This window comes from Stegostoma tigrinum, chromosome 3, assembly GCF_030684315.1.
Source record: "Stegostoma tigrinum isolate sSteTig4 chromosome 3, sSteTig4.hap1, whole genome shotgun sequence".
Classification (NCBI taxonomy): Eukaryota; Metazoa; Chordata; class Chondrichthyes; order Orectolobiformes; family Stegostomatidae; genus Stegostoma; species Stegostoma tigrinum.
Genome location: NC_081356.1, coordinates 100,876,514 through 100,893,047, shown reverse-complemented (window position 1 = coordinate 100,893,047; position 16,534 = coordinate 100,876,514). Strand labels below are relative to the sequence as shown.

General features: G+C 44.6%; 2 protein-coding genes across 6 annotated transcripts in view; one reads left to right on the top strand and one right to left on the bottom strand.

Annotated features, from left to right (window-relative positions):
• The window catches only part of dhfr (dihydrofolate reductase), a 46,773-nt gene extending 35,445 nt beyond the window's left edge, over nt 1-11,328 (bottom strand). The window contains exons 1-3 of the mRNA XM_048527511.2: nt 11,162-11,328; nt 7,326-7,375; nt 5,545-5,650 (exon numbers count right to left, since the gene is read on the bottom strand). Coding sequence (XP_048383468.1) covers nt 5,545-5,650; nt 7,326-7,375; nt 11,162-11,253 — 248 coding nt within the window. The 5' untranslated portion in view covers nt 11,254-11,328. The remainder of the gene's footprint in view (nt 1-5,544; nt 5,651-7,325; nt 7,376-11,161) is intronic.
• Nucleotides 11,329-15,363: 4,035 nt separating this feature from the next.
• msh3 (mutS homolog 3 (E. coli)) overlaps nt 15,364-16,534 on the top strand; it is a 270,075-nt gene continuing 268,904 nt past the window's right edge. For 3 of the 5 annotated variants that reach the window (XM_059644780.1, XM_059644781.1, XM_059644777.1), the window contains exon 1: nt 15,364-15,642. In XM_059644780.1, the coding sequence (XP_059500763.1) occupies nt 15,466-15,642 (177 nt within the window). In that variant the 5' untranslated portion in view covers nt 15,364-15,465. The remainder of the gene's footprint in view (nt 15,643-16,534) is intronic. The other 2 variants (XM_059644779.1, XM_059644778.1) reach the window with 2 other exon arrangements.

Here is a 16,534-nt window from a genome sequence, read left to right as displayed (position 1 = left end):
AACCTGAAGCTATCCAAAGTTATCCTATCTATGTGTCATTTGCATGAACTGCAATTTCCCCCCATCATTTGCATTCACCACCTACATTAGTTACAAACCCTCATCCTAGTTTTCAAACCCCTCCATGGCCTCAGCCCTCCGCATCTACGTAATCTCTTCCAATCTTAACAGTGACCTGCACTTGTCTCTTTGCCAGCTTTAGGCCAATTGGATGATAACCTTATGCAGGATCACGTACTTTCTGCTATGGATCTCCATGTGATTGAAGAGGCAGATTCACAAACTACACGTCTTTGGGCAGTAACACTGTCCAGTCCGACATAGTTGATTTCAGAGGGGTTTTGCCTGCATACTTCCACAGCTACCTTCAAGCAGGGCATCATTAGTTTGATGATCCTGCCAATGAATCCAGAAAATGCAGAAGAGGCAATGCTGATGGAATTTCACCAGCACACAGTCCAGGTCTCATTTCACTTATTGGAGTGTGATGCCAACTGCCCTGCCCAATAGGACTTGTGGTGACTTGCATAAACCTTTGTTGTCGACACTTGTGGCCATAACTTTTATCAGATGGAGCTGGTACAGTTGATACAGTATTGAATCTCTTCTTCAATGGTAGCCTTTTGAGAGAGGTGGCTGCCAAGGTAGGTGGTCAACATATTCCTGAAATCACATACATCCTATCTCCAGGCTGAGGACATCCTCCCAAATCACAAGGTAGCTGCAGACCATCTACAGGAGCATCTGACATGGTTTTTGTTGTCAAACAAATTCAAGACAAAATGTCAAGACAACCACGAGGAACCTTTTCGTGCAATTCAGTGACCAAATCAAAGCCAGTAAATATTACGGTTCTGGAGATGATGGTGCCGAGATTTGAATGTTCAAGAAAGCTCACCATAGTTCTGCACCTGATCCATGATGACGACTGTAGCTGGCTCAGTGCCAAAACTAAACTGACTGAGCTAAAACTAAACTGAGCTATTCTCAATTTCTCTAATTCTGCAGATGTGAGACTCTGCCTATCCTTGAATGTTACCAAAACACTGCTCCTACATTAACCCAGATCTTGTTAGTGCATTCCTCCAATCCTAGCCTGTTGCATACTCTTCATTCTGACTGCTTCTTCATTGATGGCAGTGTTTTCAGATCTGCTGTGACATACATCAGGCAAGGACTGGATTGTCTCAGCTGCTGGCACTCTGTACAGTTAAATACAGTGTGGACACTCAAAGTTCTGGTTCATAAAAGAGTAGACATTTGGGTCCACTGTAGTTCAAACTAACATTGAAATAATCTACTATGAGTGCAAAAGGTGGATTTCAATAGTTACTACAGTTACTTCAAATCCATCCAGAAATATCAGTGTAGAATGGCTCACCATGAACATAACCTGTACCTGTAAACATAAAACAAAGCACTCCATCAACTTTGGAGATACTCTCAACACGAATATTGTGTGCTCGACACAATGACCTTATTGGCTAAAAAGAGTGCATCACACCCATTGATCGAAAGGATTGCAATGCAATATCAAATGTGGATCTTGCAACCAGGACATCCAAAAAGCTGGCAGAATTTTCTTCTTGATCTCTTTTTATCTGTTTAAGTTTAATGACATTATGACAAAATTTTGGCTGCTCTAAACCCACCTGATCAAAACATGATAGTTTCAAAAGCTATCCTACACGCTACAATGTAGTTTTTAAACAAACACAATTATTTCCACTTCAAGATCAAAGTGATCTTTGCTTTTATCTTGCGTATGGTCCTAGTTTCTGAGTCTCCTCTTCAAATCAAATTCACAGATCTTAAGTGGGAAATGTACCAAGGAGGATGTTTATTAATGAGATGATAATATCCAGATCCCTGGTGGTTCAGTGATCATAAATATTGCTTGTTCTTTACATTTCTGGGACAGACAAGAGGCCAGAATTCCTAGCCTTTCTCCAGTTATCCTCTGGAGCTGCACCGAGTATTAGTGACGTGAACACATGAAACAAAAAGTCCTCCTCACCTGTCTCTTGTCTTCGAGATTCTCCCACAAGTAACATCGTTTTCCACCCAACCAGGCAAGCACTCCTCAAGATTTTGTGTTCCAATCAAGTCACCTCTGACTCTTCAAAACCTGAGCAGACATGTCTAGGGTGTTCAAGACAACAGCGTGGAGCTGGAGGAACACAGCAGGCCCGGCAGCATCAGAGGAGCAGGAAAGTTGTCATTTTGGATTGGGACCCTTCTTCATGAAGGGGGAAGGAAGCACAGAAATAAATAGAGAGACGACGAGGGGGGCTGGGAAAAGTAGGTGGGATGGTGATAGGTGAGTGCAGGTAGGCAGTGGGGGGATTGGTCAGTGAAGTGGGAGGATCAGACAGGTGGGAGAAAAGTGGACAGGTTGTGTCAGGTCAAGGAGGCAGGGGTGAGAGGGTTGGCCATGGGTTGAGGCTGGGGATGAGGAGATTTTTAAATAGGTAAAGTCCACATTGAGACCATTGGGTTGTAGGGTCCCGAAGCAGAATATGAGATGTTGCTCCTCCAGTTTGCGGGTGGTGTCACTGTGATACTGAAGGAGTCCCAGGCTGCACATATCACTCAGGGAATGGGAGAGGGAGTTGAAACGGCTTGCAACTGGAACGTGTTGTTTGTCACGAACAGAAGTCTCCAAGCCTCCGCTTGGTCTCACTGACATAGAGGAGGCCACATTGGGAGCAGCAGATGCAATAGACCACATTAGTGGATGTGCAGGTAAACCTCTGTCTAACTTGCAAGGTTTGCTTGGTGCCTTGAATGGGGGTGGGGGGTGGTGGGGACGAGGTGCAGCACTTCCTGTGGCTACAAGAAAAGGTACCAGACTGGTGGCGAGCGTGGAGTAGACAAGGGAGTCGTGGAGAGAGTGGCCCCTATGATAGGCACATAGGGATGGGGATGGAAATATATCTTTGGTTGTGGAGTCAGATTGCAGGTGGCTGAAATGGCTTAGAATGATAGGTTGGATACGGAGGCTGGTGGGGTGGTATGTGAGAACAAGGAGGATTTTGTCTTTGTTTTTGTTGGGGGTGGAGGGGACGTGAAGGCAGAGACGTGGGAAATGCAAGAGATGCGGTCATGGGGGAGAGTTGCAGTCCTTGAAAAACAAGAACATCTGGAATGTTCAGGAATGAAACACCCCATCTTTGGAGCAGACACGGTGGAGGCGGAGCAATTGGGAGTAGGGGATTGCACTTTCACAGGAGGGTGGGTGGGAAGAGGTGTAGTCTAGGTATCTGTGGGAGTCGGTGGGCTTGAAACAGATGTTGGTTTCAAGGCGATAACCAGAGATGGAGGAAGACAGATCCAGGAAGAAGAAGGAGGTATCAGAGATAGTCCATGTGAATTTGAGGTTGGGGTGAAAGGTGTTAGTAAAGTTGATGAACTGTTCAAACTCCTTGTGGGGGCACGAGACAGCACCGGTACAGTCAGTGATGTAGTAAAGGTAGAGGTGGGGGATAGTAACAGTGTAGCAGCGCAAGAGGGACCGTTCCACATATCTTACAAAGAGGCTGGCACAGCTTGGGCCCGTACGGGTTCCCACGGCCACTGCCTTAGACTGTAGGAAGTGGGAGGAGCTGGAAGAGACATTGTTAAGGGTAAGGACGAGTTCAGCTAAGTAGATAAGGGTATTGATGGTGGGGGACTGGCTTGGCCTGTGGGAGAGAAAGATGTGGAGGCCTTTTCAGCCATCTGCATGGGGAATACAAGTGTACAGGGATTGGATGTCCATATCAAAGATGAGGTGTTGGGGGCCAGGGAATTGGAAGCCTTGGAGGAGGTAGAGGGCGTGGGTGGTGTCCCAGATGTTGGTCAGGGATTCCTGGACCGGGGTGGGGGGTGAAATGGAGTAGTGATAAGTGGAGATAAGTTCAGTGGGGCAGGAACAGGGGGAGACAATGGTTTAGCTGGAGCAGTCAGGTTTATGGATTTTCTGAAGGAGATAAAAATGGGTGATGTGAGGTTGGGGAGTGATGAGACTGCAGGCTGTGGGTGGGAGGTCAGCTGAGGTGATGAGGTATAGAATGATCTGAGAGATGATGGTTTGGTGGTGCGGAGTGGGGTCATGACCAAGGGGGTGGTAGGAGGGGGTGTCAGAGAGTGGAGTCCTGGCCTCCACCATGTAGAGGTCAGTGCACCATACCACTAATGTGCTCCCTTTATCCGTGGGTTTGATGGTGAGATTAGGGTTGGATCGCAGAGCTGCACCTTCTGTGGGGGAAGAGGCTGGAGTGGGTGAGAGGGCTGGAGAGGTTGAGGTGATCGATGTCACAACTTCACTTCACAAGATAACCTGTCCGTTCCAGGTCTTAGTCTGAATAATTCAGAGAAGGTTTCTCAATGCATCTACATTCTTCCTTGTGGCTACAAAAGAGCAGGTCAGAGGCTAGGAACACTGTGACCAGTAACTCACCTCCTGACTCGCCACAGCCTATCCACCATCTACAAGGCACAAGTCTGGAGTGTGATGGAAGACTCCCCACTTGCCTGGATGGGTGCAGCCCCAACAGCACTCAAGAAGCTTGATTCCATGCAGGACAAAGCAGCCCACTTAACTGGCAATGCATCCACCACTGACGCTCACAGTAGTGTGTACTACCTACAGGATGCACTGCAGTAATTCACCAAAGATCCCCAGGCAGCACCTTCCAAGCCCATCTCTATCTAGAAGAGCAAGGGCAGCAAATATATGCGAACACCACTTCCTTCGATTTTCCCTCTAAGCCACTCACCATCTGACTTGGAAATATATCGCCATTCCTTCACTGTCACTGGGTCAAAACCCTGGAATTCCTTCTCTAATAGCACTGTGGGTCCACCCACAACAGGTGGGCTGCAGCGGTTCAAGAAGGCACTTCACCACCACCTTCTCAAGGGCAACTGGGGATGGGCAATAAATGCTGCCCAGCCAGCAACACCCACAAATGAATAAATTAATAAAAAAGGGAAACCTAAACTGCATACTGTACTCCATTTGTGGTGTCTCCAATGTCCAGTTTACAGCTGAAGCAGAAACCTCCCTACCTACCCCATAAGGGCAGGTGAGGCTTGAGTACATTATTGCTTTTATTTCTACCTCAGGACTTAATGGTTTACACTTGAATAAACAATACTTGAACAGTGCCCATGTACCCCTACCCAATAAGGGGCTCAAAATCTTCAAGGAAAGAGAGCATGTTGCGGGGAGAACCAAAACACAAAAGTTAGGCAACATATGTTAAAGATAAAATTACACCACATTATAAAGTTCTCTAAAATGAGGGAAACCATAATTCCATTTTCTCTATGTGGCTAAACTAAAATTTGAGATTGTGATGAAATCGACAGCAATGTAACATTAAACTAGTACATAGAACGTCTGTTCAATCATGTTAATGCAACTTTTATTCTGCACAATTATGTCAAAAGTTCAAAAACAAATGCTGAGAATTTTATCCAAAATAAAAATGCAAATGCCAGTGGAAAATACTGCGGTCTCCCTTTACCAGAAGTAAACATCACCTCTCAGGCACTTACTTCAGTTCTCTGCTTAGTACAATATTTATCCGGTTCTTAAGTGGCCTAAACTTCTCAGGAATAGAGAACCAGGTTTTCCGTCCCATTATGACAGCATTGATTTTCCCTGTTAGAAGTTCAAAAAAAAGCACACATCATCACTTTTACAGGTCAAGAGTGAGCATATCACAACACCCAATAAATACAGTTGATTCTAGGGAATTAGGCCAGTATTTCACTCTGTCCCAATATAAAGCTGACCTCACTTCTGAAAAATTTTTACATTACACACAGCTGAAAGATTTTTTTTGTCCTCATCACCAAAGTTTTTTCCTACCCCCCCATCTATCAGCCATCACCAGTAAATCCAAACAGTATTTCCAACAGAATAATTTATGTGCAAAGATCATTAAGAGCAATGCAAACCATCAAAGGTGAGGGAGAAAGGGATAGGGACTAATATGCTCAGACTTTAAAGCCAGCCAACAGGCTTGAAATACTTGAACATGTATGGAGTGCCAGGGCTGTGATCATGGTAATAATTGCCCAGTCAATTCATACCAGCACAAAGGATATAAAGCAACATTCTACATAACTAGAAAGGAAGTTGAAAAGGAAATAGTGACACACAGTGGCAGAAAAATAAAATTAATATTCCAGCTGGCCAATACAAAATTTCTCAAATGGGCCAACTAATCATCACAACAGTGATCAGCTACTTCAGCTGGTTTTGAATTTCAGTCAGATCCTGGTTGATTGTTATTTCAAGCCCATTCACCCACCCGTAGCTCCACATGGTTTGACCCAAACAAGGTAAATATTATCGATCTCTGTTTTCAAAGTTCCACTGTTGCAGGATTGACAAAGCCTTTACAACCCTTCATCTAAATGAGGAGCTTCCCGATTTCAATGCTGGAAGGTCTTGGCTCTAATTTCAAGTCACTGTTACCCTGCATTCTTTCAAAAAAGACTGGAGGGTCTTGGAGACGAGGAAAAATTGGATAGGCGAGGGTTGCTTTCTTGAAACAGCAAAAGGTCAAGAAGGGGCTGATTAAAGGTATAAAAGATGATGAGGGGCATCTATAGGGTGGTCAGGAAGGTACTTTTTCTATTAGTAGAGGAGTTGATAATCTTAAATCTCAACCCGAGTTAAGGGGTAGAAGGCGAAGGAGAGTCAAAGTAGTGTTTTTGCCACCCAGAGGATGGTGGGAGTTTGGAACTCACTATGTGAAAGGGTGAGTGAGTCAGAAACTCTTGTATAATTTAAGCAGTATTTAGATCTTCACTGGTGTTGCCAAAGCCTCCAGGGCTACAGACAAAAAAACTGGAAAATGGATTAGCATCGTCCGATCTTTGTTGAACAGTGCAGACACAATATAGATTGTAAACATCTAGAAGTTCAGAAAGATTTCCCTTCAGCTTTTGTCAATTTAAACACCTCTATTCAATCATGACTGTACCAATATGGATGCAAGGGAATACGAACCAGATTTATGCAACCTGCCCTCAGAATTTAGCCCTGTTGGCCCCGTTCTGGTCATATAAACAGCAGGCCAATTACCTGATAATCCTTCTTACTTAACAGTCAATTAAAAGCAGGAAATCAGGGAAATACTTCACGATTAATCATCCATTGCTAAGCAATTGTTAAATCAGAAAGAAGAAACAGTGACCCTCTGTGGAGATAGTTGTCAAATTCAAGTGCCTATTGCTGAAGTCAATTAGATGTGATACAGAATTGGGGCAGAGGTGTGACTTGGTTCTACAATAGCCCAGAACATTTTTAAAAGTGTTGGTAGTACCTTCTACTGATGGTGTGGTGGTCATCTTCTGAAAATACTTGAGTTCTTTGCTAAAAGTTGAAAAAGCAAAATTTGAAACAATTAGTTCAAAGGAAATGCAGCTAATAAAATTGATTTAAAAGTGAACAATTTTACTTTGAGCATTAATGCAATTCTACCTCAACATTTCTAAGAAATTGGTATGCCAACTTATCGCAATCTTTCCAGCAAAGGTTGTGGGAATGGTGCAATGGGAGTGTCCCTCTTCGTGGTCCAGACAGTTTGGATTCAAGTTCCATTTGCCCTGATGATGTTTCTTAATTGAGCAGGCTGATTGAAAAAGGATTCTTGTGATGCAGTGGTAATGTCTCTATCGCTGGGGCTGAAGTATGCATTCAAGATCCACCTATCCCAGATATGTATTGCTTAATATATGAACAGGTTGATTAAAATATCTAGAAATTATAAATTAAAATGTTTGAATCCTTTGAATATGCAGCAAAAAAAGCGCCACACACAGGAGATTTCACTTTGATCAGTGAGATCAAAGTGAGCAGGCCCCAGGAGTTTAAAGGGCAGCTTCATTGCTCAATCCTTAAAATCCTTCTATCAGTCAAAATATCAGCTCCTTTAACCATTTGAACTTTAATGTATATCTATTGCATAAGCAGCAACTTATTCAGGAGACAAAGACATCTATATTTTGTCATTTTTTTTGTGATTTTAATATTCCTGATTCTAAAGTAACTAGCTTGTTGAAAATATTTAAGAGTCCTTAATTATTTCAAAGTCTTCTCAAAAATAAAAACATTCAATTCTCTCAGCTTATTGAGGTACTTAAGGCAGCTCTTGGGAACACCACCACTGCACCACATGTTGGGCCACAAGGACGAGGTTCAAGTCCCACCTGCCATGGGGGTGTTTCAAAACCTGCCCAAACAAATTGATTAAAAATAACCAGTGACATGTGCAAGGACCATTTGGTTATCAGCCAGTGCTTCACCTGAAATAAGAACACAGAATGTAGGAACTATTTCACAGGCCTGGTAGCAATTGTGTGGAGAGAAACAAATTAATGTTTCAGGCCTATGGCCTATTATTAGACATTTGCTCTGAACTTTCCTGAAGGCTTCTATAGGTTACACAGCACACAAGGGACCAGTTGTTCACATGACATCTTAGATGAGGCTTACGCTATGTCTTCTACAAAGTGGTGTGTATTGACGTGTTCAGAATCTTGGCCATTCTTTTGGAGTAAAGGTAACCATTTGCATCATCTTGAATGTTTGGTAGGATTCCAGTGGGTACATAGGCGACTGCAAAAGCTAATCCGCAAGAAGCTGCGAATGGTTCAGGACATCACAGGCAATTGAGTTTGAACAGTAGCTGCCTCACAATTTTCCCTCCGAGTTTTCTCCTTACTTCTAACATGGGTTTGCTTTCAAAAAAAAAAACAGGCTACTTGGTTCCTTTATAAACACAGAAAATAGGAGCAAGAGTAGGTCTTTTGGCCTACTTAGTCATTCAGTATGAATACACCTACCATTGGTGGTGTTACTTCTGGGTGAACTTCTCCTACGACTTGAAGTCAAGTGAAACTGACATAACTCAGTACGAATCAAGTAAGTTATTTTTTCTTCTCTCGTGGGACACTGGCTGACTAGCATTTACTGTCCATCTCTAGTTATCCTTGAGAAGATGGTGGGGGTCTGCTTTCTTCAACCGCAGCAATCTATGTGCTGTAGGCACAACCATAAATGTTGTTAGAGAGAGAATTCCAGGATTCTGACCCAGCTACAGTAAATGAACAGTGATATTTTTCCAATTCACAGTGCCGAGTGGCTTGGAGGGGAACTTGCAGTGGTGGTAATGTTCCCCAGAATCTACTACCCTTGTCCTTATAGCCGGACATGGTCATGGATTTGGAAGGTACTGCCTAAGGATCTTTGGTGAATTTCTGCAGTGTGTCTTGCAGGTAGCACAAAATGCTGCTGCTGAGTGTCAGAGGTGGAAGGAGTGGATTCTTGTAGATGCGGTGTCAATCAAGCAGGCTGCTTTGTCCTAGACGATGTCGGGCTGTAGTTATTGGCTTGCTTGTGGAGCTGACTGGTTATCATTCAGATGGTTCATCATCATGCTATGTAACATCATCCACGTGACCTCCAATTATGCAATGTTGTTCTACTTCGCTTGGAAATTATATGATCTGATCTGTTAAGTTGGGTTGCGTCATTTCTTTTTCCATGAGTTTGTTTGTATTTCTAATTCTACGTTTGTTGATTGCAGACCAGGTCTTTAGGAATTCCCGTGTCTGTCTGTGGTTGGCCTGAGCTAGGATAGACACATTGTCCCAGTTAAATTGATGTCAAACTTCTTGAATGTTGTTGAAGTTGCACCCATCCAGGCCAATGGGGAGTACTCCATCAAACTCCTGTCTGGTGTCTTGGGGACAGGCGTTGGGCAGTTGGGAGGTGAGTTACTTGCTGCAGTATTCCTAACCTCTCATCTGCTCTTGCTGCGGTTGTATTTAAGTGGTTTGCCCCAATGCCCACTGATTCCAGTTTTGCTTGGACTTTTACGTCAATCGGCTGAATGCAGCCTTGATGTCAAGAGCTGTCACTCTCACCTTAATTCTGGAATTCACTTGTTTGTCCATATTTGAGCTAAGTCTGTAATAAGGTCAGGAGCTGAGTGGTCCTGGGAGAACCCAAATTGAGTGTTACTGAGCAGGTTATTGCTGACCAGACGCTACATGATAGCATTCTTCATGATACCTTCCATCACTTCAATAATGTGAAAGAAGTAGCCCATGAAGTCCCTCAAGTCTACTCTGCCGTTCGGTACAATGATGGCCAATTGTGTCTTAACTCCAAATCATTACCATGTAGTTCACAGAACTAAATTACCGGCAATGGAAAAATTACTAGTGAAGCTATCTTCTGAGTGACCACTGTAAAGTTCCAGAGGCTTTTTTATTGCACTTTTAATATGTATAGGATGTTTGGATGGATGTATTCAAACACCATACTAATTATAAGTACCTACTTTAATATAACTTACGTACTGAAGATGATAGACATGTTTAAATCTTTCCTGGGACTATGCATCATTGCAAGTTAGCTTGCATCTAAATAGCTGGCTAAATAGTGTCCAAATAAAGTTAATAGGAATGTCTGGCAATACTGACCCTTGAACCAGATGCTATCAACTCAAAATCATATACGTTACACAACCTCCGCCCCCTCCCTGAACACGCAAGGCTGCCTTGACCAGTGTCCGAAACATTCATATAGCTTTCCATCATGAACACCGTGTCCACATGGAATACCATGTCAGTTGTTTGTGCCCTGTATTGTTATATAGGCCGAGGTGAATTTGAACAGCAGCAAAGGCTGGCAATTGCAATGTCAACCCCTGGTATCTCTCCTGGTCAGGAAGAAAGTTACATCGTGCAGACTAGGAACGCATAGAACTAGGTTGGGTACAGGAGGGTCTTCTTATTTCAGAAAATGAAAATACCTTTGGGAGCCCGGGAAAGTCAACGAAGAAGGCGACAGGTATGTCGGATGGGTCACGGAAAAGTACGATGAGCAATGTCCAGCGAGGAGAGCCAGATTGCTCAGCGTATCCCGGGCAAGTTCTGAGCTCTACCGTCTGTCACACAGCAGGCCCGGTAGCATCAGAGGAACAGGAATGTCGATGTTTCTGAATTTTCTGAAGCAGGGTGCCGACCCAAAACGTCAGCTTTCCTGCTCCTCTGATGCTGCCTGGCCCGCTGATTCTTCCTCCAGCTCCACACTTTGTTATATCTGCAGTTCTCGCCATGTCACAGCGTCAGTTACTCCTGGATTACTTACTTCAACCGGACCGGGTGCCAGGGGAAATTTCCGTCTTTGCCGATCCCCATGTTGGGGCAAACAGCTACGATACAGTTGAACAAGCGGGGCATCTCTTAGCTTTCTGAGCAGGTAACTGATCCTACCGGAAACCCATAAACTGAAAGTGAATTCCCGCGCAGCGCGGCAAAAACAGCGCGCCCAAATGACGTCACTTTGGCGCAACCAATGGCAAGCCCCATGTCCTAAATGGATACTTTGATCAGCTATAATGGGAACTGCAGATGCTGGAGAATCCAAGATAATAAAACGTGAGGCTGGATGAACACAGCAGGCCCAGCAGCATCTCAGGAGCACAAAAGCTGACGTTTCGGGCCTAGCTCTGATGAAGGGTCTAGGTCCGAAACGTCAGCTTTTGTGCTCCTAAGATGCTGCTTGGCCTGCTGTGTTCATCCAGCCTCACATTTTATTACTTTGATCAGCTATCGGCTCCCAAGGTCCCACAGCTACTTCCACTCGGAAATTAAAACACAATTACTTCGCTTTCTCAAGAGATCGATCCAAATACTTTCTTCTTTTTATTTCTGGGCACGACTTCTTTATATGTCAAATAAATGAAGCAAAGAAATGGAGAAACCAATAAAATCTCAGTCTTCACGGAATTGTACGGACATTCCCCTAATCAATACTGTGATGGGCAGATGAATCTGTGGCAGGCAGATTGGGGAGGATGAGGTCAAATATGTTTCTCCATCTTGCTGGTTTGCAAAGGAAACCTGGAGAGAGATTCAATAGTTCTTATCAAGGTTCATCCTGAGCAGCCCTGTGACAGGATTTTGTGCTCTACAGTCTGTTCCCTGGGGCACACACCAGAACAAACATCGTCTGTTGGCTGAAGGATCATCACCTTGGTGAAAGGTGTTGTTTGGTCTGCCTGAAACTTATTGGTCTTCCAGAGCAAGGAGTTGACCTCAATCAAGTGTTGCAGACAGCACATTCCAAGGTCTGGGACTATGTGCTGAGAAATGGACTAAAGCTTGGGACAGCTGCTGCCAAGGTGCAGTGGGGAAAGACTACTGTCTGGGGTCTTTCTGCTGAAGTTAAATGACAGTCCATTTAGTTATCAGACCCTCCAAGTTCCTCAATGCATTTTAAAAAAAAGTCTTTAACGTGTAAGAGATGTCTTTGGTTTGTTTGGATAGAGTCAAACTCCAATGTTTGTTTGTTTCCTTGGTATGCTACTGTACAGAACCAAGCTCTAGTTGTGACAATGTATATGTACAAAGATATTTTTAATGAATAAAATATATCTATAAAATTAAAATAAAGTTGATCCCTTCATTACCTGCCACAGACTCAGTATGGCAGCTGTAACCTTTAGAATTCAACCCCGGTCAGTAAATGGTGCTGCTGTGCTACTCCTGGTAATGGACATTTAAACTTTCACCCAGAGTACATTCTGTGCCCTTGCAGCCCTCAGTGCTTCCGTTGAAGTGATGGAGGAGCATTGATTCATTACCTGGGGTTGGCGGTCACAGCACATGGTAATAAGCAAAATCTCCTCACTCATGTTTAATTTGACGCCATGAAACTTGACACTTGATGCTATGACACTAGATTTGAAATCAATGTTGAGAACTCCCAGGACAATTCCATCCCCCCCCCACCACCAAGCACTGTGCTCCCACCTCTGATAGGTCTGTCCTGCTGGTGGAATAGGACATATCCAAGGATGGCGACGGTATTACCTGGGACATTGTCACTAAGTATGATGCTGTGAGTATGACTATGTTAAATTGTTGCTTTATACAGTTGCAACAACCGTAGCCTTGTATTCCATCCATGCTTGGACTCTTCCCATATTTTGTTTATTTCCCTTACTGCTTTATTGACAACGCACTGTCTGCCAGCAATCTGTGTTCCCTGAAATTCCCCCCTTTCTCTCTATCATCCTCTCAACAAGTGCCTCCTTAGAATCCATGCCTTTGACTTTGGTTCAGTATCAACTTTTTCCCTGATTACACAGAGTTCTTTGCAGTAAGTTCTTTGGAGGGTTTTTCATGTTAAAGGTGCTTCATAAACATAAGTCAACATCGTATATTCAGAAGTGTCAACATCCCCGATTTTTACAGCCTTTCCTTCATAACTGGGTGTCTAATCCTAGCCATAAATTTAGTTGTCCTGTATTTTCATGGCTGTATCATTTCCCCCAATATAGTGACCAGATTTGCCAACCACTTTAAACAATAGACTAACTCTTCCAGATATTTGTACTTCAAGATAAGCCAAGATCGTACTTGTTCTTGAATTGCTCCCATTGTGCTGATGGCTTCAGTAATTAATCACCAAGCTCCTTTCTTACGTCAAGAATAACATCAATTAAATATTTATATCTACTATTTATGATTCTTTCTCTGTCCTTGCGTTTGTTTACATTCTCTGGCAATGGGATCATGCCAGATCTTCCTGAGTCTCCTTTAGCTTCAGTCATACTCTCCGATCTTCAGTCATACTCTCCGATCAATGGCAATGGTGATTGTACTGCTGTATCTTTGCAAAGAAACAAAGAGAAACGTTGCATTTTTGTGGCGAGGCGTGCATGTTTTAGGAATACATGCTGTTACTATCGTAATCGAGCGCAAACAGAAAAATGACATATGTTTCAGTCAGAGATAATGGGAACTGCAGATGCTGGAGATTCCAAGATAATAAAATGTGAGGCTGGATGAACACAGCAGGCCAAGCAGCATCTCAGGAGCACAAAAGCCGACGTTTCGGGCCTAGACCCTTCATCAGAGAGGGGGATGGGGGGAGGGAACTGGAATAAATAGGGAGAGAGGGGGAGGCGGACCGAAGATGGAGAGTAAAGAAGATAGGTGGAGAGGGTGTAAGTGGGGAGGTAGGGAGGCGATAGGTCAGTCCAGGGAAGACGGACAGGTCAAGGAGGTGGGATGAGGTTAGTAGGTAGCTGGGGGTGCGGCTTGGGGTGGGAGGAAGGGATGGGTGAGAGGAAGAACCGGTTAGGGAGGCAGAGACAGGTTGGACTGGTTTTGGGATGCAGTGGGTGGGGGGGAAGAGCTGGGCTGGTTGTGTGGTGCAGTGGGGGGAGGGGATGAACTGGGCTGGTTTAGGGATGCAGTAGGGGAAGGGGAGATTTTGAAACTGGTGAAGTCCACATTGATACCATATGGCTGCAGGGCTCCCAGGCGGAATATGAGTTGCTGTTCCTGCAACCTTCGGGTGGCATCATTGTGGCAGTGCAGGAGGCCCATGATGGACATGTCATCAAGAGAATGGGAGGGGGAGTGGAAATGGTTTGCGACTGGGAGGTGCAGTTGTTTGTTGCGAACTGAGCGGAGGTGTTCTGCAAAGCGGTCCCCAAGCCTCCGCTTGGTTTCCCCAATGTAGAGGAAGCCGCACCGGGTACAGTGGATGCAGTATACCACATTGGCAGATGTGCAGGTGAACCTCTGCTTAATGTGGAATGTCATCTTGGGGCCTGGGATGGGGGTGAGGGAGGAGGTGTGGGGACAAGTGTAGCATTTCCTGCGGTTGCAGGGGAAGGTGCCGGGTGTGGTGGGGTTGGAGGGCAGTGTGGAGCGAACAAGGGAGTCACGGAGAGAGTGGTCTCTCCGCAAAGCAGACAGGGGAGGGGATGGAAAAATGTCTTGGGTGGTGGGGTCGGATTGTAAATGGCGGAAGTGTCGGAGGATAATGCGTTGTATCCGGAGGTTGGTAGGGTGGTGTGTGAGAACGAGGGGGATCCTCTTGGGGCGGTTGTGGCGGGGGCGGGGTGTGAGGGATGTGTCGCGGGAAATGCGGGAGACGCGGTCAAGGGCGTTCTCGATCACCGTGGGGGGAAAGTTGCGGTTCTTAAAGAACTTGGACATCTGGGATGTGCGGGAGTGGAATGTCTTATCGTGGGAGCAGATGCGGCGGAGGCGGAGGAATTGGGAATAGGGGATGGAATTTTTGCAGGAGGGTGGGTGGGAGGAGGTGTATTCTAGGTAGCTGTGGGAGTCGGTGTTTCAGTCAGCAGGCCTTACATTGTTTCTTACGTTGTGGTGAAGTAGAGATGTATTGTTTCCCACATTGTGGTGAAGTAAAGGTGTTCATTGTTGCAATTACCCTGTTGTTAGTGAGAGCGCGGTGCAGCTTTAAGGGAAAGATAACAGGAGCACGTGGGTCTCGGCTTCAATTCTAACTCTGCCTCTGACGTGTTTTTGTGCCGCCGCCGCTGCTCCGGAATTGAGTAGCTGCTGCTGGAATCCAAGCGAGGGGTCAGATCGCCTGCTGCCAGTGCAGGGGCCCGGGGGATATCTGTAATGTCCAAGACGAAAGGCCGCGGGAAGAGGAGTGCTCAGCACCAGTCTGTGATTAGCAAGTTCTTCCGCCCTGTAGTCAGCAAAGATCAGGGCAAAGGACAGGGGCAGGACAATGCAGCAACAATCTCCCTCACCTCAGATGCAGCAGGGCAGCAGGTTGGGTGTTGCCAGGTTATGGTGTGCTATTCGTTGACAATTGATTAATTTGACAGACTTAATTGCATGTGATTTTTCATATGTATTTATTGTGTGCATATAAATACATGTTCAGCCTTTGACAACAGATTGTAACAGTTAGGCTTAACGTTCAAGGCATGTTATTTTGACAGCTGTCCACTTCCTAATGCCTTTCTTTATACAGCTTTTTTTTAAGCTACTTTCTTTGTTGGCTAGTTTTGGAGAATTTGTAGCCTGAGGTTGTGTGGGAGTATTCTAACTTCCCTTGGTAGCGTATGTTAGTTCTGAAACTCCAACCATGCTTGATAATAACAAGGGCCTGCACACTGAGGGTGTTTGCAGGATGCGTGATTATTCAAAGTGAAAGAAGTAAAGGCCACCTGGCTTTTCAAATCCGTTTTCTTCACAGATCAGATGCAGTTGCCTTAGCAAAATGTACTTCTGCAGAAGACTTTATTATGAGTAAACTCAGAAGCTAGAGAGAAAAAGAAATAATGAAGGGATGGTGCCCAAAGCTAGGGCTTCTAGGATGAGCTGCTAGGGTGGTGGTGGAGGCAGATACCATACGGGCATTGAAGGGACTTTTAGATAAGTACAAGAATATGCAAGGAATGGAGGGATATGTCCTGTTCAGCACAACATTGTGGACTGAAGGGCTGGTTCCTTTGCTGTACAGTTCTGTGTTCAATGATGTTTCATGATGATAGATCTAAAGATTAAATGTGACAGTAAAATAATTGCTTGACTCTAATGTTAGGTACATAATGTATTAAGAAAAATACTGAAAATGTAAATATAGAGCTCTAAAAACTGATCAAGCAGAACATAGAAAACATACATAAATAGAATAATTATAGAGATTCATGTTACCACTGTTTTACAAATCTTTTCT